Source organism: Zerene cesonia, chromosome 9 (genome assembly GCF_012273895.1).
Source record: "Zerene cesonia ecotype Mississippi chromosome 9, Zerene_cesonia_1.1, whole genome shotgun sequence".
NCBI lineage: Eukaryota > Metazoa > Arthropoda > Insecta > Lepidoptera > Pieridae > Zerene > Zerene cesonia.
In genome coordinates this window covers 6,501,947-6,528,204 of record NC_052110.1, presented here as the reverse complement: position 1 = coordinate 6,528,204, position 26,258 = coordinate 6,501,947, and the positions used below count along the sequence as shown (strand labels likewise).

Below are 26,258 nucleotides of genomic sequence, written 5' to 3'. Positions count from 1 at the left end.
TTTGCACTTTCAATAAAAAACTGATAAAAAAAAACTTAACAACTATGATGAAACTCAAACAAAACAAGGCTAATTTAAAAGACTATAATCATGCCTTCAATATAATGATCTGTTAGGATACCTACTAATTACCTAGACCGAACTCGATGGGCGTGATGGCTATGCAGGAAATTAAGTTCTAGATTTGAATCTAGTATTTAAATTATGATAAAAAATTATTGGCCTTCAAATATTTATTGCTAATTATTCGTAAACCGTTTAAAGATGATATTTAATGATTAGACACGGTCTATGTTATGATTAAACTGTGTGTTACTTTTAATATAACCTTACCTTAACAACATATATGACTTTAATTTAACAAATTACGAAAGAATGTTATAAAGCTGGAAAACGAACTCATAAATATTTATACATTTTCAATGTATGAAATATTAACAGTTTATAGAATGCAATTTTAGCCCTTACCGATGCGACAATAACATAGATACTTAATAGCAAATTCCTAAAAGACAATTAAAACAAGTAGTATTCATTGATACAATTAAATCAGAACTATTTTAGAGATGCATTTCGCTTCGAGGCCTGAATCGAAAAGCTAAATCCATTTAAGCAAACACTATCTCAGTTTACAAGTCGAAATGTATGAATAATTCAGTTCGAAGCGAGACGACCCGCAAAAAACACACCTATCATTAAAACCCGAATAGCATTATTATTGGTTTAGCAAATTAATGTTATTACACGCACCAGGCACTTGTTATTACCTAGGTTTTATTTACTGGAGTTAGACTTTAAAATTTAGGATATTATCTTACGTGTGATCCGTGGTTTGTGTGTTTTATAAATTATACCCTCTCTAGTCCATGTTTAAAATGATGGTAATTCTGATTATTATATCCCGCTCTTTAAACAAATATTTACATCACTATTCGATTGCTTTTTTATTTTTCGAAAATTTTGTAATATACGAGCAGTAGCTGTCACATTTTAATACTACACCTTTGGTACGTTTTTTCTCTTCATAAGAGCCTTCCATGTGTCTTAACAAAAATGTTGAAAAGAAATAGTCGAACTGTTCTTGGAACACATTTGGCCAATTTATTTAAAGCATAACTTTGTTTGGCTAAAAAGTAAAAACTTTTTGCCTAGTAAGTGTTTTTTTTAATAATTTTCAATCCAAGCAAAAAGTCAAAGCGTCGAAAATATGGAATCAAACGATCGTTTATTGTTACATCATAATGTACATACGTTAAACAAAATGTGTCACAATCATCTTTTAATTAAATATATCTTAATTCAAATGTTGACTAAGTAGCTATATACACATTTAAATAAAACCAATCCATAATTAGCATATGATTCAAATTCAAACTCATTTTATTAACTTGATTCACAAACAAGATACAACATTTGTAGGACAATATTTTTACACAGGCAACCCCGCGTAAATCTGTCTCGGCTAGAACCGCGTAATTGACGTATTTATTACGGGATAAATAACTCCCGAAGCGCGTAAATTAGTGTAGTACCTAATTTAGCATACACGGATTTTAGTACTCCCTCACTAAATACAGCGCTAAAAATAGCTTGAAAGTGTAATAAATTTCTATTAACCAGCTGTAGGTGTCTAAATTTTATAACCATTTGTAATTTGTATCAATATTTCATTTAAATAAATAACAACAACAATTGCAAAATCAATAAATAATAATCTATAATATTTGAAATATGTTGTAAAATAATTTAATATTAATTTGGCTGTATGCGCTTTAGACCTTCGCCTACTATTTGGGTTTAAAAATAGAACAAAAATCGGCGGGAAAAACATGAATGACACACGATGCGTAAAAAGTTGAAAATGGCGCCGAACTAACCCTTACCTAATAAGTGTGGTCAACAGGCCCGATTGTCATCATTTCTCCGAAGCGGTGGATACAAAGATCGATGGGCAATATAAAATTCCAGGTAAATACGGTTTTGTCAAGCGTTATAGTTATTTCCTACATATTTGTTAGTTGAACCTGTCGTCTGCGAATCTAGTGTTAATTTATCCCATTCCTGTTCCTTTGAGACTCCGAAAGATAATAAAAAGGAGATTAAGTTTTTATTGCTTCGCGATTTTGGCGATCGTTATCAACGGCCTTCTAGATTTATAAGTTTTCCCACGAGTATTTGTCCAACCTGTATTGTGGAGCTGCGTTGTTTTTGTTCACCAATTTAGAAAGATATGACGAATTTTAAATGCCGTATACTTTGTCTTTTGCTGAGAATATATGGAAGTATTAGATAACTTGATGTATACGTGTTGCATCTTACTGTGACCAAGCGCGCCCAAAGCTTTTAAACCGCAAAATGAGGGACACAAAACAGCTCTTCTAAAATTCGCTTTTATAACATGGTACATATTAGACTAAGACTAGTCCATACTACATAATATATAATGATGATAATAAACCGTTCGTATTTTTTTTCGATTGTCAAATTTCATAGACTTTTCTTCTCTTATGTCAAAGAATTATTCCAATTCTGTATAGTGAAGTTAAAATATGCTAAATTAAATGTTTAATCACCGTAATAAAATACACGAGACACAAATTACAGAGTAAAAAATGTTAATTACAAACATTTATATGTAATGTCTTCTTAACAATTTGTTAACAAATTAAAACTTGTTTTAAATCTTCTCTTATTTATGATGCTTTTATAATATTTTATTATTAATGCGTCTGTGGTAATAAAGATGAATACTGAATAAAATCTAAGAGCATTCAATTATAAATATTTCAACGCGATTTTTTTAACTTTTATAATTCTATAGACAGTATGATATTTATACTTTTAGTGCGGTGTAAGCCGATTTATAGAGTTTATATATTCGTATGTACTAGATACATAAAGTTTTTTTATCCAATTCATCTTGAATAAACATAAAGACACGATTACAAATTCCCGTGTATGCCTTTAAATTTAAATAAATGTATATAGAAATATACAATAATAACAATAATTTTCTCCTTTTTTGTATATAACGATTATGCCCGTGAGTAATTATTCCACATAAACGAATAAACGATTTTTACTACGATGAGTTCTATGAATAATAAAATGCATAACTATAAAACGTAGGATGGTATATGACGAATATAGCATGGCGTCGTCGTCAGTAGACTAGTTCCACTTTACGATCGTCTGTATTGACACATGACAAGATCGGCCGTGTATACAAAATGGACTCCTAAATTGAAATCCTTACAAAGATACAACGTTCGCAGACGTCAATCGATTCTAAAGATCGACAAAGATAAGCCTAGTGATGCCCTATTGTCCTTTGTCGATAGCTTATCGATGATTCTTGCTAACGCTTGACCCGCGGGTTGGCGCGATTTATCGTTCGCTAAATAAATGTAAACATAACATCGAAAGCATTTGCATATTCTATTAGAATGTGCTTCTCTGAAAATGTACGTAACTTTCTGGAGTTGTGGGAATCTGAATTATGTAGACGGTCATCGGTCGTGTGTTTGACTTCTTGTGAAAGTGTTGATGTTTACTATTGAGTTCAGCTCTTGTGTAATAAAGTATTAAATTAGCTTTAATCTTCACGTTCATTTGAGGTGAATTTAAGTGACGCATTTTATAGCATAGCTAAGCACGAATTAGCTGATACGGCTTTCTAATAAATGCTTTTCTTATAAACACGAATAAAGTTACTACTGTTTTATTAATAAAGCAAAATTATGATTTATATTCACCATTTTTAGCTCAGTAGGAATTTAAGTACTAAATTTTTTCAAAGGTACAAGGAATTCCTTTGATATAAAAGCGAAATGTTAATTGTTGTGTGTGTATTTGATTGTGAATAAATGTATGTCTATGTCTATGTCTAAACCTCGAAAATTTATCGAATATTCCACCTAAAAATACTCATTGTTTACAACCAGTGTCGTTGGTGATGATATGATGAAACAAATTAACATAACTTCGAATTATTCAAACCGTTCACTTAAAAATTTAATCATACAGTTATCTCGATACAAAGACTTTTAATTACGTGCATCAAATAAACAATACACAATTAGAAATTTTATCGACAGTCGATATCGGATCCATCAATCTCTATTCGATAGCTATGAACAAATTTTTCCGACGTCTTCAAAGTATTTTACGAAATAGGGTATAATAGTTGCGATAAGATAACATTTTGGAATATAGAGCGATTAATAAACCAGCCACTCAGTTATAAATGTCTTAATTAGTTAACGTATTTAAATTGAGTTCAGCAAGTGTTCGTAAATATTTAAATGAATTCGTCTGGCGTGTTGAAAAACATTGGATGAGTTATATCGTTCCTTTCGCTGTTATAAAGATGCGTAATAAAACTTTGTGTTTGAATAAACTGAGATAGTTCAGAGAGTTTGACAGGTTATATATTATGTCGGCGTACAATCGCACTTCAAACAACATAGTCACGCATCTTCTAAAAGAAATCTGATTCATTGATTGCAATTAGGGTCTAAATAATGTTTAGAAATGTTTATTCTCAAATTAAGAATACAGATTATTATTCTTTAATATTTGTCGGTAACATTAAGAAAAAACAAGTAACTGATTTACTCTTTGTAATCATGTGTTGTTTGTTTAAATTGTAATATACGCATAGCCAAACATAAGTTAATAGAGTAGCTTTGAAAAAAAAATTAATATGAAAATTTAAGTATGAGCTTTGAAGTTACATCAATGCTTGTTAACTACAACAAGCAGTGTAGCCATTATAAAAAAACAATACCCTAAGGGGTTATTGCCCCCCCCTCCTCCATAAAACACGCCCTGGCCTCATGTCCAGGTTATGGGGGATAACCTCCATACCCTGATTCCGCCCTTGTTAACGACTAAATATTTTTTAAATAACATTTATTATGCTATTACCTATGTAAAATCGATAGCTACCACAGAATAAATAATACTTACACACAACATTAAACGTTCACATAAATTCTCCAAATATGCAAATGTATACATTCGTTGTCTATTTGTCCGTCTGTACGACTTTCGCTTGAGAAGTTTATTATAAAGTAAAATGGAATTATCGTCGGCCGAGTAATGTAATTGTGTCTGTTTATTTATATCACCGTATCGGGAATTGCAAGGTATCAGATTATATTACGACCTATGTTTATTTATGTATAATAATGGTCAAATAAAACCTTCGCAAGTGATCGTATAAATAGATTCATATACTAAACGGTGAATGTTAAAGCATTGAATGTAATCTATGTCAAAAATAGTACAATTACCTGGTTCGGAGTCAGTGACACCAATTTATTTGAAATGGCGAAAAGTTTAACTGAAGTTGCTGAATTGTCATTGGCTAATTCAAGTGTTCTGTTTGATTTGTTGCTATCTTTCTTTTTTCTTTCTAATTTTTTTTGAATTTGAATTGTTATATACGAGTGTGTTGATAGTTATTAACAGGAATGCGCGGAATGTTACTCTAGAGTCTAGAGGAATAAATATTATTCAAAAGCTTACACTGAAGCGACGTATCCACGTAGTTTTTCTTGAAATTAGTAACAGAGAAGAAAACAAGACATAAGTATTTTTAATTGCTCTGCCTTATAGTAAGATGCTTTATGGAATTATGTATCCAACTAACATTATTTAGCTATATAAATGCAAAATGGCTGAATCGATATTAAGAAATATTAACGTACCGTTGAATTAGCCGTTGGTGAATGATATATTATCCTGCTTTATTTTGAATAAAAAATTTATGTAAAAAATGAAATATTTCTTAAAAGAAAAATCCTCCTTCCTGATATAAGCGCTCAGATTTGTTTTTTTTTATATTCCTTTTTTGACATACAGTCTGAAATTGTTATGTTAAAGACGTTCCGTCCTCGTCCTTTCAATGAGGCTCTTCAAATTGATTATCTATTATTGAAGGTTTAAAATAAATTTAAGTAACGCAGTGCTAACTTCATCTAAGTATAATAAATTCATTGCAAAATATGTGTAGAATAATCTTTATTACATGACATTAAAATAGGATTTATGCTTGAGCATTATTTCCTACGACCATAAACAACGCCATGACAAGTTTTCTCCCGCCATTAACGTGACGTTCCATTTTGCGGACATTCGCGTTGTCTTCACAGATTATAAATACGAATATAATTCCTTTTCGTGCATGTGAGTATAGTGACCTCTGGCGTGGTGTAGCAGAACTAGCGCTAATTTGCCCTGCAGGATCTCGCTGCGGGGGGTCCAACGTTTTGCATGATAAATACGGGTACCTCGGAGATGAAATTCTATTATTTATACAAAATTACCAGTTAAAGTCCGGGACTTGTTTACGACTAGACAGACTTCCTAATGGCGTAGGAGTCTAATTATTTATAAACAAGAATCTTACGTGTAAAGCAGTAAGCACAATGTGGGTAATGAGTACCTTTATAATGTTGTTAATATCTGTCCTAAGTCTAATAATTCAAAAGACTTCCGATAAATAAATTGCCACCGCTATAAATCTGCGAAATAATATTAAACCGGCGGCCAATCGCTATATATCAAGGAATAGAGCCGATTGAAAACAACGTATCGAAGCTAATGCTGAGTCGTGGCACAATTTGCGATACATTAGTACGACTTGCGGCAATTCTCTTATACATATTTATGAATGCGACGGACAATTTCTTTAGTTACCACACCGACTCGTTCGGATAACAAGGATCATCATGATAGACCAATTTAAAGACAACTGTTCGAATTCCTCGCGGTAATATGTGTAAAGTCTATGCCGACCGGGCGACAGCTTTATCGAGCTATCTTTAGAAGTGGATAATAGAAACTCTTTGATCATTCTGCCCTAATAGCTCGGCGCTTTCGCTCGTTATAAATCTAAAACTAAAATTGTAACGCAACTGTACCTTCTAAACTGTATTAATTTTACTCAGTTAGCTCGCAAATACACGTCGTACCATATATGATTGGTTTACATAGCTTGAGGAATTGATTAATTAGATCGATACATAAAACTGCATTTCTTTTGTTTCAGAAGGATCTCACGGACGACTGTGTGTTCGATGAGTATATAGAGGAGAACAATTACAACACGTACTCGCGGATACGAGGCGACAAGAAGACGTTTCTGGCGCTGGACAACCGGGGTAAGGCGCGGCGGACACAGATACCGATCAGCAGACCGCTGGGCAACCTGTCCGGGTACGCGCTCACGCTGACCAAGCGCTGGGAGGGGCCCAAGCAGGCGCAGTGTCCGCCGCGCCGGCATCGCGGCAAACTGAAGCGACCGCCGCCCTTCCACAGGAACTGCCAGCGGCGGGTGCAGAAGCAGAACATGAGGAAGCGGAAGCACAAGAAAGCGAACGATCCGAAAAAGAAGCGGCATCCGAAGGCGCGGCGGAAACACGCGAACACAACGACGTCCACCACGGAGGGTTGGGACGAGTCCACCATGTCGACCATGTCGACGACGGACGCCGAGTTTTTTCGGTCGGCGACCGCGCAAGAGGCGACCGGTCGCGCGTGAGCCGGTCCCTGCTCGCGGTCGGGGCTGCCGTGGCGCTCGCACACTAGCACCGTTCCACACTTACGCGAGAATCTCTTAGCATTCCCATTCAACGCCCTTCCGCAGGAATGGCTCTTGAAGTCGCATGCGCCGAATGAAACGGGCCGATACGCGCCGGAGACTCGTTAATCGTTACCCCTTGCGACTGCGGTGCTGATGTTCCACCGCGAAAGGACTACATTCTATAACGTTCAGAGACCGCAGTCTAAATTAGCATTTCCCTATTAAATACTCAACAATTCGTGACGTTGCATTTATCGTCGTCATCGTATGATATTATTCTACCAAAGTTACTGAAATTATCTATCTCAATTTATATTCCTAGTTCGCTTTAACGTAGTTATATCGGATTCCAGTCGTCTTAGTTATCATGAAATTATTAACATAGATGTTATCGATAACTTATGATTAATATCTAATGAATTTGTTTAAACGAGTCGAGATTAATGTTTGATAATGTGGAACTGTGTTAGGGGAAGGAAGGTCTGTGTTCGCGGCAAATGGGCGGCGGCAGAGCGTGGCTGCTCATATAACCCGGTGCCCACTGTTCCTCTCATCTATTATAACCTTTCGACCGAATCACGCGTCTGTTTATTATTCGTATATCATCTGAATCCATTTCCTAAGCGTCTCTTATTTAATTAAGTCTAAGTGATCCGTTAATGGATGCTATGCGGCCCATCGTGTTCCGTTATACGCAGTTATCAGATTCAAATATTTCGAAGCCCGTCCCCTACGAACGACTCAAATATTGTCTGTATTAATGTTATGGTTATAATTGGTGACGAGTCCATTAGTTGCGAACATGGATCGAAGAAATGTTTTTGTATTTAGACGGATGTGTTGGGTGTATTTTCATAAGAAATTGACTGAAAATATATGACTGAGTAATGTAGGTACCGTCGGTTTTGGAATAGGCTATGATAGTGTAATGTGCGGCGGCGGCATGCTTCTGTTTAATTTAAGTTGGTAAGCGATGGATGCGAAGCGATCGATTTTATCTGTGTAACTCGATTCAAACTCACGCCGTTTCGCGCGCGAAATCGTTCGCTTCCGCCCGCCCAAAAAAATGAATTAGTGATAAAAAAATTTAACGGCGACGAAGTGACTATTAGTAGTTAGTTATAAAACGTGTATGTAATTTGTAAATTATTTATTTTATTTTCCATAGAGAAATTCGTATTTTGTTAACGTTTTAGTTGATGTTTTAATTCTCTTGACCCCTTAGTTCCATCCGGTGTAGATAGTAGGATGACATACGCTTGTAATGTTAGTGAGCCAATTTTATGTGTAATATTATATTTATAAATCCGTTCTGTAACGATATGTTATTTGTATTGTTTGTATGGATGAATATTGTGGATGAATACATAGATATTATTACACGAATACATTCTTTATAGATCCCTCGCAATCGATTTATGTTCATGTATGATATCATTAAAAAGTTAGCGGACTGTTTCTATGAATGCTAATTCAAAATTCATACGATACAAATGAGCATCCATTAAACGATTTGTAGTGACTAACAATGAGAATCATTGGTCCGCTGATTATAAATATTCAAAAGATATGAATATTTACTGTAACAAGCTTTATGATTGTACCTACATAAGTATATAAGATGATATCAAGTTATTTATTGTGTCTCGTTGTGGAAAATGAAAACGACGTCATGTACTATGTAAATTGTAAAGCATTTAACCACATTTTATTAATACATCCCGAATCAACTCGTCATTCAATACATGTTTATAATCGATTTTCATAATCGATACGCTATTATTATTTTTTTTTGTAAATATCGATCTTTTAGCCTAGAAACAGTATTGGTGCATCGTGAAACTTCTCGATTTAATAACTAGTTTTATAATTTTGTATCAAATAAACTTTGTCGTTAGACTTCGTATTTACATCATTTGATTACGTGGTTATTTGAATTTTAATTCCTTTTTCAGACGTATGGCAACACTATATTAATCTCATTCGCGCGCTCGAAATTATTCTTAAAAATTACTTATGTATTTCACTATGGTTTTATTAATCAAGTTTTTAAGAAATTACAATTTCCGAGTTTCGCGCCATTTTGCAAATCATAGTACCAACATTGTCAATGTAAAAATAAATGTTATTTTTGTTATTTATACACATGTGCCATAATATCCCTACTCTTAATAGTTTTATCTGTCAATAGTAATTTGTAATAATTATCTTTTATCTGATAAGGGATTTAACAGGAGTCGGTAAATTTATGTATTATAATACTCCTTAAAAGTTCCGAGAATCGCATTAAAAAGTATGGTAGATGAGCCGCATTAGGAGTCGGGGCCATATAGTTGCATTTAAAAAGTTACATAAATTTTGAAAAAAATTTTATACTATGAAAACCGTGTACTTATATAAAATTATATTACGTAGTGAATAATCACAGATATTATATTGTAGGTCCATATATCGTTATCAATACCTGTATACTGTTGTCTCAAAGTAAGGACCGGTATTCATCTGAGTTCACAAGAAATCCTAATAGTTAATGAAAAAATAAATAAATTTTGCAACATATGGTCAAGCGAGAAGGGGTAGAGGATTGGATAAAGTAGTGAAAAATGTATCGAAAGCTTAGCTTGTACCCACCAATTTATGGCTCCCAGCCCCGTTTCTCGAAATTTCGACGAAACGGGGTAAAACTTGGGTCAAACAGTATTACTTAATTAATTTCGATACCTTTACATTTTTACATTAATATACCGGTATTCGTGATACTGCAAATGGACTCTTTATGCTTAATCGATCGTGTGCAGCTCGAATATTACAATATACAAAACTGACATACATTAAATAATTTCACAAAGATGCTCGAAGGACCATTTCCACGAGAATTCGATCGAATTTAGTGTGCATAGTACAATAAAGATAGCAATAATAGATTTAAAAATGTACTAATAAGAAATTATGAACCCTTAATTCGATCTGATTGTTGTTACAGAAATGAAAGTTATAAATATTCGAGCCTTTATCGTCGATATAGCATAATGTCGATTGATCGAATAAATTATGTTAATTCGTTAGAATTAATAAATTTCTATAGCACGACAGGCGGCATACATATTATATAATCTGAATTACATGTCGTGCGATGGAAAAACTTGAGGTTTCGGCTCTCAATTACAAAATATGCCACAATAAGTAGATTTACCAAAACAATGATCGAAACGTTAGACAATAACTTTTTACAGCCTCTTATACCGAGAATAAATAAAAATGATTCTTTGAATATTGTACCGTGTTTTATTTTTGAACCTATTTAGTTTATAAGTAGACTAGAAGAAAATTACTTTGATACATGACAAACACTTTTAAGATCCAGAATGGAATATTCTAGATATTTCATGTGAACATTCTGGAATATTAATAATTAATATTTATTATATTTTTTGTGCTCTATATGTAATCAAGATCAAAATCCTAGCACAGAAACTATATTTATAATATACACCTGATTCACTTATCATTACATTGAGTACTTCAATTTTGAATGTAGAAAAAGTTACCGATAATCTAGTTATGTACTGGATACTTAGATAGATCTCTATATTTATAAATTCTCGTGTAACAATGTTAGTTACTATACTCCTCCGAAACGGCTGGACCAATTTTTATGAAATTTTATGAGCGTATCAAGTATGTATATGAGTTTCGTATCCCTAAATGGTAAGATTAAAGCAGAACACCGTTTACCGAGTTAGCTAGTATACTATATAATTAAATACTAGACTAATGAAAGTGAGATTATTTTTTAGGAAGTAGTCTTACTCTGTCAACCAGTGTTACATTGAGTACAATCTTTATCTAGCAGATGGAAAAGTATTGGAGGTTCTAATGAAATCATTTAGTAAAGACGATCTTTTAAGTTTATTTTAAAAAAAATTGTTAGCTAGTCATTTTGGACGCTGCATAATCTCATATTATTTAAATTAATTCACATTCTTAGAACTCTTAGCGGTTATAAATCTTCCGTGCAATATGTTGATATACAACCAGTCGTAAATATGTCTTTTTCCTGTTTATATTAAAAATTCAAAAGTAGCTCTGTCTGTCTATCTGTCTCTTCTGCATGACTTAACTAAAACGATTTGGATTACATTTTGCACAAAGATTGTTTGAGAAAGGGTAGCTCTGTCTGTCTGTCTCTTTTTTTGAGATTGTATAAGAAAGGGTATAGAATACATATGACATATACATTTTTATCCCGTAAACCCCAAGGGAACGGAAACTATGCAAAAATCCGGGACTATCTATATTTTCCTTTCACTATGCGGTTGAAGCCACGAGCGGAAAGCTAGTTAGATATATATACACAAGATTAATTCGATATAAACTTAACATAATCGATATATCTACGAAGGTCTTCTAGCTGTCCGGCAAAGGTTGTTCTGCAAGTTAAATATCATAGAAAGAATAAAAAAAAATTCTACATACTATTCTTATACCTACTGAATATAAGAAACAAACCAGGCAATAATTGTAAGCTGCACCCCTAATATTATGTATAATTGCAAATCTTCTATCGCCATTTAAATATATTTCGTCAAAATCTGCCCAGTGCTTTTCAAGTAATTAACGCACACACAAAAAGAAAAATAGATGTTTAAGCATTGTTTTCGGGTCTACAAAACATCCGTATTGCATAGCAATAACTGAAAAAAAATTACAGAAATTATCTGGTTATTGTTTAACTTTAAGCATAGATAACAGACCATAATAATATAGTCTATGTCGATGAACATACATTAGTTTTGTCACCCAGTTATGGGCTGGCTTTCATCCAAAATGAGTTCCAACAGAGTACAGACATTATTACCATTATAAAAGATATTGACACAGTACTTTACAGTTTTAAAGGATTTAAATTATTATTAAGTTAAGTAAATAGAAACATATTTCATTCATAGTAACTAATTAGTGGAAATCTAATAAAATATAGATCTACAATCATTATAATATGTTTGGAGCAGTTTGATTTGAGATTTCAGCCATTAGAATTCGGAACATGATATGCGACGACACCAGTACTGACTACGCGTATTACAAACATTATACAAAAAAAAAATTGAAACTTATTTTGGTCCTATTTACATTTCATTAAGTTTAAACTTCACGTAATTTAACCATAAAAAAGCAGTGGTAAGGACCTCGGATTTAAAATGAATGGGTCAGGGGTTCGAGGCCAGGTGAGCGTACAGGAAATAAATTGATTTGGGTATAACATCATCACTGCTCGACACGGTGAAGAAAAATAACAAAAGTGAGACATCTGACAACCCGCACTTGGCCATAGAGCTGTGTTATGATCTGAATCTGTTCTCACCACAGGGACATGGGCCTCAAAAAAGAGGCCCATGTCCCTGTGGTGAGAACATATATGGACTGATGATGGTGACGAATCTTCGTACCAAATGTAATAATATTATCAGTGTGTTTATCGTTAAGTTATAAAACTATTTTAATTACTGGTCAAAATGTACTTTGTGGCAAATAATGCATGATAATTTCATTTTTTTTTTGCCATGACAAATAAAAATAGCATAGAACTTGTAATATTTTTAAATTCATGTTCCAAATCCTCATCCGAATTCAGAATATAATAATGATACGTACATTTTTAAACCGACTACTGAATAATTTACTTACAATAATATAAAAATAAGCTTATTGTAATTAATTGCCTGCGTATCACTTACCATTTAATTTCTTCGTAATGAATCTGAGGATTTGAAAATCAAATTTACTATGTATACTAAAAAAGTTCAAAAATTATAGATGGCAAATAGTTAAATCTTCTTACCATAAGAGAAAAAAACGATAGTTATGTCACTGTCACAGAACTTTTGACAGCCGCTATCGATGACATTATCTGCGTCTTTACTCGATGCTGTATTCGATCGACGCCATTTTGTCTCAAGTGAATTTGATAATTCCTCGATTCGATACGCATATAGAATCGGTTTCGGCTTAACATCAGAGATTCGGCGGCGAATTGATTGATAATCGGGAATCGATAAATTATGAAGAAAACATCGTCCCTTGTATGGCGATTCTTCGATCGCTTGGAAGAGAATAAAAGATGTGTTGCCGTGGTGTGTAAATTGTGTGACTGTCAATACAAATACTTTGGAAATACAACAAATTTGCGGACGCATTTAGTGAATAAACATCCTATACAATGGGAATTAGGGCAGAATGGAACATTGGAGGATAATTTTCGAGTGGCTGACGACGAAGATACAAATCAATCGAGATCTACTCCACGTAGGAAGAGATACACAAAAAGCTACAAGAATGATAACGTACGTTATTCCATATCAGTTAATAAGAACCCAGATAGCAGGGGCGAAGAGAGTGGCATACCTGTTATAAAAGTACGCAATGTGTTTATGTAATTAGCTTGTTGGTTATTGTTTTGTTATCATATCAGTATCGATTACTAGTGATAGTGATGACCAATCGATGAGATCGATATCCAGTCCTGTCAAAACGTAAAATCGATATAGGCTTATTATAATATTTTGAGTAATACATATCACTATTCTACAAAAACAAACGAACTGATGTTGGGTTTGTGGATGGATGGATAAATTTTGAAGTTGCTCTTAGTATAAGAATAAATTTAGTATAAACGAACTCCCAAAGTATTTTGCTTATAATTTATATATGATATGTAGGTCTCTACATGTATTTATGGCCCTTTTTAAAAATTAATCATTACTTTTATATTAGGTATCAGCATTTCTAAACAAATTAAATGTAAGATGTGGATTATTTATTTTACTTTTAAACATGCGAACTAAAATAAAAGCAAAACTTAATAGTACCTATGAAAATTCTCAAATTGATTAATTTGATTTATTATATTCACAAGTTTTAAATATAACATAACCATGGGTTGGTCACAAATAAAAAATAGAGTTATAAAAACACTTTCTTTTCGTTCATTTGCTTCTTTTTATTTACTTTTTATATCATTTTCCAGTTTAAATTATAAATCTAATTTAAACCGATCTTAAAATTATGAATACAATTTAAACTTCTCATCAGTCAAAAATATACAAATAAATATATAAACATTTTACATTTTAGGTAGATGTACTAGAAAATGATACAGACATTGAGCAGCATGACGATGACACAGAAGCGACAATAAACCTGGTCAAACAGATGGAAAACAGAGGTTCTGATGAAGAATGGTTAAATGATGAAGTATTTGAAACGGTTGAAGCGTACCAACCACCGAAAAAGAAAATGAAGTATCGGACAATTAAACGGGAGGTCACATCACCACCACGATCCACAAACTATCAGCGTGCCCCTAAAGTTTCTAAGCAAATTATTATCGACAATCGGAAAGATGAATATAGTGTGTTTGGAGAATATGTGAGCAATAAATTGAGGAAACTTAAAAACAACCAGACTAAAAGCAATATTCAGCAACTGATTACAACAATACTATGGCAAGCGGAATATGGTGTATATGATAGTATGGAGACAATCAAAAGGGTGATTCTACACTCGGTTCAAGATATGGACGTACAGACAGAACAGGTTATTGTACATCAGCTTAATGAGGGTGGTGAAGTAAATGATCCCATGTTGGATCAGTAATATTTATACCAAAGAAATGTGATTTATAGTGATTTAAGTTTATTTGTTGTATATTTTAATAAAGGTAATAAGTTCTACATGCTGTGTGTTCTTATTTGCCTTATATTTTTAAAATAAGAACAATTTTTTATACTATCAATTGTTTCTATTTTGCTTTTGGACCAAGTCATTTACTTTTTCTAAATCTCATATCCTAAATTTGTTTGTGAAGCAAGTCAAATTAAATAATAAAAGGTTACTTTAGTTAATGAAAACGCCCTACAAAACGTATAAAGAGGTCAATTATTCAATAATAATAAAACATTTATCAACATATCAACGCGCATGCGCGCGTTCTTCAAAGGCGGATGTCAATGTCAAATGTCAAATCAGCTGTTCTCCCATCATGGCGACGTTGACTCGCACCTCGCAAAAATTATTAAAAAACGCGAATTTTTCGCAATTAACTACACGAAATATTAGTTTTGTGAATAGAAATAACTACAGAAATGTGTGGACAACGTGTGCTTGTGTTGTTGGTGCCGGTGTTTTGTTCTACGCCGCTAAAAATAGATATGGAAGGCACACCGTTTACGCGCTTAAAGCGAAGGTAAGATTTATTTATATTCGCGCCGGCCGCAAAAAATATACATTTGTTTGATTATTAAGACTGCCTGCAATGTATTTTAATTCATTCTACAGGTGAAATGTGTTACCTTAAGATATAAAATCAATACCGCAGATCTCGACTTAATTTTTTTTTTTGCAAATCGTTACAATGCATATGCCAATGATATTACACATAATTAAACGTGAAAGAGTATTTAAAATTATTGACGAATGCCTTTTTAAACTAATCGAACGAATTTCCAATAAGTCATCTTATATTATTATAATTCATTATTTTGTTTATTTACAATTTCTACATGTTATTGTATTTATTTTTCTAAACTGGAAATAATTGCATCTTAATACTATTTACTAAAGAAAACACAAACAATTCTAAAAATAATGAAACATTTACATATATTTGGGTTATACCTGATATGTTATTTTAATAAAATTTTAATATTTTTTTATAAAAATAATTTATACCTTTGGGCAGATTGTGAATAAAATACTATGTAACAGTAGTTGTAGGTTATAGTTTTATTGTTGATGTAATCAATCTTTATTAATATAGGTAAAACTGTATGGCTAATGAGTTTGTTTGATCAAGCTAATCTCTGAAAAATCTCATTCAAATAGATAAATTACCTATCTTACTGCCCGCCTAAGTATGTCCAGTAACAAAAATTCTAAAACTGTAAAAATAATAAAACTATTCAGTTAGGATGCAAGAGAAATAAAAACAAATAAAAAAACATTTTCAAAATTATTATTTCATTGAACAAGATAAGTACTAAACCTCTTTTATGTATTTAAAGTGCATGCAAGCAAAGCCGTAGGTGGAAATATAGTTAAAAATTAAGAAGATTGGGTTCAAATTAAAAGCGATTAATGAATGTATATATGTACTTATGGATTATCGAAAAATAATATTTCTTACAATAACTCATTTTGGTACCTATTACGATATGTACGAATTGATGAATCTACACAAACAAAAGTGTTATAATAATAACAAGAAAGATTAGAATAATATAATATAATAGTTATTGTATAAACAGAACATATATGTGAATGTGGAATGAAAGGGTGACTGTAGCACCAATTTTTTGTGGCTCTCTGTGACATTTGGAGTGCCATAGTGATTTAAATCAAGTTATATAATCTTATACCTACCTCATAAAGTGCATATATTTTAGAGTTAAATAAAGAAATGATTTTTACATACCTTTAAAATTATAAATCAAGAATGTATTATGTAGGAGGTTTGTCTTCTGAAAATGTTTTATAAGTTAACTATCTTTTGTCCGCAGCTTAGCATGCGTTAATTTCGGAGTATTGTAATAAATGTTATTACACATATAAATCTTCCTCTTGAATCGCGCTATCTGCTAAAAAACCCCATCAAAACCATTGGCGTTGTTTTAAAGATTTAAGCATACATAGGGACAGAGATAGTGACAGTTTTATACTGTGTTGTGAAGATGGCTCATTCTCACGGACACAGGGGGCAACTGCTACTATAATTACTCTTATATATATATATATATTTATAAGTTATAGCAAGAGGAGGTATTACATCAAATGTTTATATGAAGTCAATTTCATCACGTACTGTTTTTTTTTTTTTTTGTATTTAATACATATGGTAAAAGACAACCACCCGCGTCGTGAAGGAGCGACGAAACTGAGATAAAAATCCACGACGACTAATGTGAAACGATTAATTTAAACGGGATCCGATGAGAATCATATCGGGAGTTAGGTGTAGGGCATTTGGTTGTTTTTTACACGTGTTAGACGTAATGAGCGCCGCGTGAATCGGTAACGCGACACCGGCGTGATTGCTTTCGATTTTTTTTTTTTCATCGGTTTCACTTTTAAGTGGCCGGGATTATGCGGCTCGGTCATTTATTTGATTGTGCTATTAGGGACAGAAATATGGGCGGGTGGAAGGTTGTGGAAGGCCGAAATTAATTGTGGATTGCGGTGGTTTAATGAGGCATGGGAAGGGTGGGTGGACATCTCTATTTTCGTTTGAGTGCCTGTCTTCGAACAAAAGTTGCACTACGAATGCAATGCTTCAATACTACGGACAAACATACATACATAACAACGTGGTCTTCGCATTTAATACTAAAGAGCATTAATTAAAGCCATATCTCAATTCAAAGGTGATTCGTGGTGGCATGTTAAGATCATAATAAGGCCAGCAATTATCCTGTCTGTTCATATAACACATATGTTAACGGCAACTTAATTGCTTCGCTAATTGGCTTGTATCTGCTAATCGATGTATTATCGATATTTATTCTGTCAAATTAAGCAGTGTGTATTAACACTAGCGGCCCGATCCGGCTTCGCCCGTAGTACGCATAATATGTATGGCCTATAGCACTCGGGAGCGTGTAAATATGGTATTTGGTATAGCAAAGCGTGGAATGTGGCGCCTGTCTTTAAGATGGGGCATAATATGGGTTGTGGTTACATTGAAATCATTTAATATAATACAAGTTGAGATAGAGCTTTCGGGTAATTAAAATGATCACGTAACATTCTATACCACCATTCGAACGATAATGAGGTTTTTTTTTTCGAATTAAATAATTACATATCTTCCCTTTTCCTCCAACTGTAACAGTATCAATTACAATTTCATCGGGCTTAGTGCCGCGTATGCCAAGCTATCGATAATGTCGATATTAATCTCTGGTAACCGGCGATTTGCTCGTTTTGTCGAAGCGGCGCCTGCGAGACGCCGCGCAAATCCTATCATTACTCGTGTCTAGTGATGTGTGGATGATGGCATTTATCGATAATGGGTAACAAAGGAGTTGATAGTGATATCCCTAGATGAGTATTGTTTATTGCATACTTACACGGACTGCGCTCTAAGCGTAGGTAATGTTGTCTTATTATTGGCGTTTATGGGCGGAACGGTTTTGAGGTAGTTTTGTAGTGCGGGTTTCTTGGATATATGAATAAATTAAAAGCAATGTCCGCTAAGTAGATAGAGTGTGTGGCGTGGCGCTTCGTGATTCCATAGTCAATCTCTCTTGTCTGTAGGAATATAAATTATCCGTGAAATAAATGTGAATTGTTGACCTCGAATCTTGAAAGAATCAAGATATGTTTGTAATGTCATATTTCTAGCAAGGTTACTCCAAAATCAGTTACGCGTGTATTATTTATTAACAATCGCTTTAAAAAGTCGATCAAAATTTTTTCGCAATGCTAAAGTTAATAATTATATCTACAAGTATGTTTGTTGATTATCCACCTTAAAAGCTATTTTAACGCACTTAACATGGCATGCATATCTAGGTTAAACAATTTTTGAAATTCGTCCAGTAGTTCCCGATATTAGAGCGTGCAAACAAACAACTAACTTCTTCAGCCTATATCATTCAGTATAAAGACGATCACTTTTATGCTATTAGCCTACGCGTGTTGGCATACGTGATTTCGCCTTCAATGAACGCATTTGAGGCCCCAGTATATCAAAACCGCGGTATCCTCGTCACGTAGTAGCCATTTTCTTAATTGTCTCTATAACTCAATCAATCTCGACCACCTTGCTGAATGGGCAATGACGTCATCGCGCCAAATAAGGACATCTCGATTGGTAAAACCGCAACCTTTTTGATAAAACCTGATTGTCTCAGTCGTAGGTTTGTCTAATGTATTATTCATAATAGTGGCCCCCGTGGTCTAGGAGTGTAAAGTGGGAATATGATATGGACAATGGTATGATTCAGTGGAACATTGTGACTAATAAGGCAGTGTAGATTGAAAGGAAAAACTGAGCGATTGATTTTGATTCCTTAAAAGCGTTCCGTGTTGGATGAAAAAATACCTATGCAGGTTAGATTATAATCGTAGATCACATAAAGTAAAGAGATCCTCCATACGACTATATATATATTTTTTCTTTGTTTGTATTGTTATTTGATAACTCTATGGATTTTCAATCGATTGACGTGTTTCCTTTGTGTTTGATAAGAAATCTTGCGCTTGGTACAGTCTTAGAATCTGGAGTGGTACCTCTCCCCAGTTCGTCCTTCTTTCACGGTATGTATGTAATGTAGCGGACATTGCAGCTTTATCATTTATGATATGATTTTGTGTCTGGTGATAGCTAGAAAATGATATAGGCTACTTTTTACCGCAATGACACATACCGTGCGTATTACGCTAACTACGCGGGCTATGCGAAAACTAGTAATCACTTATGAGATGGGAATTCATTTAAGGCCTTAACGTGTACTTTAAATAAATTCGTATGAAAACTTTCAAAAGGGTATCCTACTTCCTTACTACTAATATTATAAATGCGAAAGTTTGTAAGGATGTGTGTGTGTTTGTTGCTCTTTCACGCAAAAACTACTGAACCGATTGCAATGAAATGTGGCACGTAGATAGCTGGACAACTGGAATAACATATAGGCAACTTTTTATCCCGTTATTCCTACGGGATACGGACTTACGCAGGCGTAACCGCGGGGCGCAGCTAGTCTAACATATAAGAAGATGTGTATTTATCTATATATATGTATATATATCAATCGAAAGCCGTTTAAATTTCGATATTATGCGATCCCACCGCCTCAGAACTACATGTACCGTGGTCGCAATGGACACACGTCTGTTTGGAAAAAATATCACATTCCTACAAGACAATGAACAAGTGTACAACATCGCACTTCTATCCCGATCGATGTTTATTTAAATTGTTTTTCTAAGCGAGTTGCTACATCGGCCGCTTGATTTCTTATTGTTCCAGTTGACAACTAGTTCTGTTGGTTGATTTTTTTTTTTTGTTTGGTTTTCGTCTTGGGAACTTACTTTACTTACCTTAGCGTCATATAGTTTTGCGTTTCGTCGGAACGGATTCGGACATTGGTTGAAGATTAAGTCGATATGGTCATACGAAATAATTATTTTAACAAAAAAAAAAGACTCAACTGCCTTCGAATTGTCAGGTCTAGGCCAAATTTGTAATGGTAGGCACCACCCGTTGTTAAAAAAAAAAAAAAGAATTCAAAATCACCTGAATCAAGAATGCCTACATCTCACCCAGTAAAATATTGTAAGGTAACTAACACAAAAAAGCAGTCGAAGTCTCCTTTTTTTTTTTTTGAAGTCGGTTTAAAAAAAGACCCAAATTCTAGATGAAGAATTTTAATTTGTTTTGCGCAATTGCATACAATAGTCGACGGCCCGTACTTACCACGTACGTCTTCACCTTTCCTAGTCAATATCTTCATTACCATCTTTTGTCCTTTTGTCTACCCGTTTAAGCGGACAACGCATTTGCAGCAGCCCTACCTCTGTAAATGTGCAAGGGCGGTGGATCGCTTACCATCAAGCGAACCATCGATATAGATGATCGCTGTTACATAACACTAATATAAGTAAATTTGACTTCTTTCACTACCAATTCGCCCCCACGCACTCAGTCTCAGTATCTTCAAAAAACAAACAAACATTTGTTTACGAAATCTCTTCATTGTAATGTAGGCAGAGCTGAATTAAAGGGTGGGCCTCTGGGCCTCCACGAAAGAGACTTTCGAAAAAACAAGCAAACGAAAAATTTTGAACAAAAAAAGATACCATTTTATGATCGGTGGCCAAGGATGATTTCATAAATCCAGCCCTGTCCCCAGGCGACACTAACAAAGGCCTAGGTTACACCGTAAATGGTGTCAAGTTGATTTGACCTATCTCCAATCTCCTACAAAGCGATCGTGCAGTTTTAATGATAAACAGCCTCCAATCTGAGGGACAGGGGTTAGGGATAACGATCATGTGTTGACCGAGATTCGTTTAGGTTTATGGGTAAAGGTGAGGAGATTTTGGGATATTTCTCTTAATAAGAGTTGAGTATTTAAAATTTTAGGATGGACTTGCCTGCGTGCTAGCTCCAGGGTAAGAAAGAATTATATTTAACTAGTTATGCCCCGCGGTTTCACACGCATAAGTCCGTATCCCGTAGGAATATTGAGATAAAAAGTTGTCTATATGTTATTCCAGTTGTCCAGCTATCTACATACAAAATTTCATTGCTATCGTTTCAGTAGTTTTTGCGTGAAAGAGTAACAAACACATCCTTACAAACTTTCGCATTTGTGATATTAGTAGGGTTAAGATTAAATTAGTAATAAAAGTTTAATATTATATTTAATATATAATTATAATAATTGAGATAAACAATCGTAATTGATGTGCTTCGAAGAAACGTGATATCTATAATAAACGATTTGTCGTTTAACTTTACTTGCACTGTTGATTTTAAAAAAACAATTCAGCGCAAATAGCACTATAGCGAAAAGAAAAAAATATGAAACCGTCTAGAACAATCTATGCGCTAAGTATTTACAGATGTCCGTTCCATCGCCTCGTCCACAACTTAGCATCGAAGCAAATAAAAAAGTGCCCATCTTATTCGTAACAAAATACTGCGTCGTGATATTATCGCTCTCACGATTAAAACTAAACCATTCCAATATCCTACGATAATTAAATATAATTCAGCATTCAACCCTTATTCAGGGTGTTTCCTTTGCGTTCTGGGTGTTCGGAGAAGGGCCCACCAACGAAGCCTTTGTTATAGGTCACTGGGACATTTTTTGTCGTCCGAAACGCGTATTTACGACACTCATTGAATAGTGATATAATGTTATAATTTGTTCTCGATTTTATGTGGCGTTTATTGTGTTTATGTACAAATAAGATGTAACGTTTTGTTCAGTTTTTGGGTGTTTTTGGTTTCGTTATTAACATATTTTCGATAGATATATTTGTGTGCCTCTATGAGGGTAGTTAATTCGGGATTTTTAAAGATTGCGAGCGTTATTGCAGTTTTGTTTTATTGCTGTCTAACTATATGGAAACTGAGAGCTAACAACTTGATGTTCGGATAAAGTTTTGTCAGTGTATTGTCCATTACATAAAATTGTTATAATAATTATAGTGTTATAATAATTAATTAGTAATAGGGTAATGAATTATGTAATACGGTATAATGTATAATATAAAATTATTGTATTGTCACTGAATATGTATATAGCAAAGGATATATCTAATATATAAAATTCTCGTGTCACAGTTTTCGTTGCCATACTCCTCCGAAACGGCTTGACCGATTTTGATGAATTTTTTTGTGCTTATCCGGTATCTATGAGAATCGGCCAACATCAATTTTTATAGCCCTAAATGATAAGAGTAAGGCAGAACAGCGTTTGCCGGGTGCAGCTAGTCTATCTATATATATATAAAATTCTCGTGTCACAGTTTTCGTTGCCATACTCCTCCGAAACGGCTTGACCGATTCCTCTGAAATTTGGTAAGCATATTGGGTAGGTCTGAGAATCGGCCAACATCTATTTTTTATCCCGATATTCCTACGGGATACGGACTTACGCGGGTGAAACCGCGGGGCGCAGCTAGTATATATATATAAGTATACAAAGTTTGAAATGAACATGTCCGTTGGAAGTGGGTCAAAATCGAGTCTAAAAGAGCCGATTACATACAAACATACAAGTGAAGGAAATAAAAGCGTTTTAATAAACTTTATATAGTAAGCACCGAATAAAATAGTACACATTACAGCAGATCTAATACCAGACATCCGGGTTTAGTATCTAGGCCATCCAGCTCGTATTACCTGAAAATATACTATTTTACAATATTATCTGGTCCCCGACACAGCTTTCGTATGTCATTCCATTGTTCGCGATATAACTTGTCCGCCGTGGAGCTGAGGGAAACCTTATTTATGGCCGGTGCGTCTGAGGGCGGTTGAGTTTACTGCTGTATGAGATTTGTTATCGGCGAATCGAACATGCTCGATCACTCGGAAGTTCGGTTCGACGGGATTTAATTCGAGTAAGGCCACATGGTTAGGTGGATGAATAGCCGTTAGGTAAATCGTGGACTTTTTTTTAAGGAGAAATGTTCGCGATTATATTGGTGTTCAGAAAGTACAGGCTATTGTTTGCATTTGCCTACAATCTACATGGTAGGATGCCCACTAGTCATACGATTGTATACATTCTTAACAAATATAACGCAAAGGACTGATTAATCTATCAACGCACAGCCCAAACTACTGGATCGATCGTGCTGAAATTTGGCACGCAGATATCCACTGATCCGCTAAGGAAGATTTATTTTACCACCAGTAGGATAAAGTTTATACATTGAAATTTTAACCATTTGGGCGAAGCTGTGGGCTACAGCTAGTAAATAATATTCTTATTTTTAACATACATGTAGAATTAAGGAGACATCTTAATAACTAATACATATTTTTGTGTATATACCAACGAGAAGGAAATGTAGGTCTTAAGCCTTATTATCTCGCTTCGTAAGCATGATTCCGTTTTAGCACGCATAAATAATCTCGTACCGTAAAACCATATCATACTCACCGAGAGCCTTACCACCGAAATTTGACCTTGACCTCGACCTTGATCCTAACTACCAGTCGAGTTTGTAACTAGATGGAATGGTATTCGAAAATGACGATCTACTTTAATTTAATTTTGAAACAGCACTATCGTGCGCTTAGTTTTCTATAGTACCAATTCAGCGTTCAATCGAAATGAAGTCGATTGAATTAGATCTCGATACCGTCGGCAGCGAGCCCCCAGATTCTTAACTTAATTCCAGTCGCCCCTGATCACTTTCGCATACAGAATTATAGTCGATTGATGCGAAACGTCGTTGATTAGGACTGGCGGGTACTTGGGGTTGCTAAGTGGATAAGTGCCGCGACCGACTGGGTTGTAATCCAGTTAGATATATCTACGTCTATGTGGGGTTGGGAGCGCCTTGGCGCAGTGGTTAGCGCCTGAGTGTAGAACCGAAGAGTGCTGGGTTCGATTCCCGGTTGATAATAAAAATAATGCTTTTTAATATTGCACTTCGTTATCGAGGTTTCTATCGACCTATCGCTTGGTTGCTTTGGTAAATTTTGTTAAACAAGCGATCCGCCCCGGCTTAACCCGTGTATCTAAAATCATCTAGCACTCTAGGATTACATCGATCTGGTATTAAAGATATGTGGGCGTTCAAACAAGCTAACTCTTCTTCGGCATTATATTATTAGGATGCATAAATAGGGAAGTTATTAAGGAATAGATGAACATACATAAGGTTAAAATTAAAACGGCTCCTTTTAGCCTCGCCGTACTCGAGTAATAAACTAATTATTTATTGCGAACGACGTCGCATAACCGTATGTTTGTATGTAAGTGGTCTATCGATGTGCCAAACGGCTTTCGTGAATATATATCGTCTGGACGTAGAAGTGTTTGATACGAATATACAATGACGTTTGTCTTCTAAAAATATATATATATATATCACCACTTTTGTACGTGGCAATCGAGTACGCTTCGAAGTTCAGCTCATACCGGGGAAGTACGACACCTTCACAAAAAATGTAATGGAGCCGGAGAACCGTTTTCTTTTTCTCGTCCTTTCACAATCCAATCCTTTCTTTTCTTCCATTCGTCAATCCTTTCCTTATCCCGTACCTATTAAAAGCGGGCAGCGCGTTCGCGGAAGCACTAACTCTGCGAATGTTTATGGGCGGTGGTGGTCGCGTCATCATCAGGCGAACCACCAGCTCAGTTGCCGGCTATGACATAAAATAAAAAAAAAAAAAAAACTTGTAACTCAGGAACGGCTGAATGCTAATATATCTCGTTTAAGTATTATTTAATTTAATTTTGGCCAACGACACTAGCTGTCTCAGTGTAGGTCTGCAGTTTATATTATCTTTTATGTTCACGTAATCTGGTTTAAGCATAATCGCGTTGTGGACCTAACATAAATAGGATAATGAACATTGTAACTACACTTACAACATGTACATTTTAAAAAAAACAACACTAGCTGCGGCCCGCGGTTTCACCCGCGTAAGTCCATATCCCGTAGGAATATCGGTATAAAAAGTTGCGTATATGTTATTCCAGTTGTCCAGCTGTCTATGTACAAAATTACATAAAAAGGGATAATTAATCGAAATAAAATCTACCCTTCTATTAAGTTGGATCAAATTACACATAAAATGCCAAATTTCATCAAAAAAATTGGCATAAAAAAGTCGGTAGAGTTGGTGAAGAGTTCATTGGGAACATATATCATGACACTGAAATGTTATATGTTAAGATTATATTTTATAAACAACATAAACAAATTACTGTTAATTTTAATGTTTAACTTAACTGAATCTATAAATACAATAAATAAAATTCTCGTGTCACAATGTTCAATTCTATACTCCTCCAAAACGGCTGGATCGATGCTCATAAAATTTTGTATGTATATGGGGTAGGTCTGAGAATCGTTGGCACATCTATATTACATACCCTTAAATGATAAGTGAAAGGCAGAACATCGTTTGCCAGGT

General features: G+C 34.3%; 3 protein-coding genes across 8 annotated transcripts in view; all 3 read left to right on the top strand.

Annotated features, from left to right (window-relative positions):
- LOC119828940 (fibroblast growth factor 22) overlaps window positions 1-10,864 on the top strand; it is a 178,184-nt gene extending 167,320 nt beyond the window's left edge. For 2 of the 3 annotated variants that reach the window (XM_038351268.1, XM_038351267.1), the window contains exon 5: window positions 7,058-10,864. In XM_038351268.1, the coding sequence (XP_038207196.1) occupies window positions 7,058-7,549 (492 nt within the window). In that variant the 3' untranslated portion in view covers window positions 7,550-10,864. The remainder of the gene's footprint in view (window positions 1-7,057) is intronic. The other variant, XM_038351269.1, reaches the window with a different exon arrangement.
- Window positions 10,865-13,503: 2,639 nt separating this feature from the next.
- Window positions 13,504-15,324, top strand: LOC119829077. Of its 2 annotated transcripts, none has more exons than XM_038351453.1 (2): window positions 13,504-13,935; window positions 14,726-15,324. In XM_038351453.1, the coding sequence occupies exons 1-2, from the start codon at window positions 13,654-13,656 to the stop codon at window positions 15,245-15,247; spliced, it is 804 nt and encodes a 267-aa protein (XP_038207381.1). In that variant the 5' UTR covers window positions 13,504-13,653; the 3' UTR covers window positions 15,248-15,324. The 2 variants fall into 2 exon arrangements, with proteins under 2 accessions (XP_038207381.1, XP_038207380.1); XM_038351452.1 differs by having other exon boundaries at window positions 13,504-14,007.
- A 299-nt stretch (window positions 15,325-15,623) lies between these two features.
- Window positions 15,624-26,258, top strand: part of LOC119829011 (calcium uptake protein 3, mitochondrial) — a 78,714-nt gene continuing 68,079 nt past the window's right edge. For all 3 annotated transcript variants that reach the window (XM_038351364.1, XM_038351362.1, XM_038351363.1), the window contains exon 1: window positions 15,624-15,836. In XM_038351364.1, coding sequence (XP_038207292.1) covers window positions 15,633-15,836 — 204 coding nt within the window. In that variant the 5' untranslated portion in view covers window positions 15,624-15,632. The remainder of the gene's footprint in view (window positions 15,837-26,258) is intronic.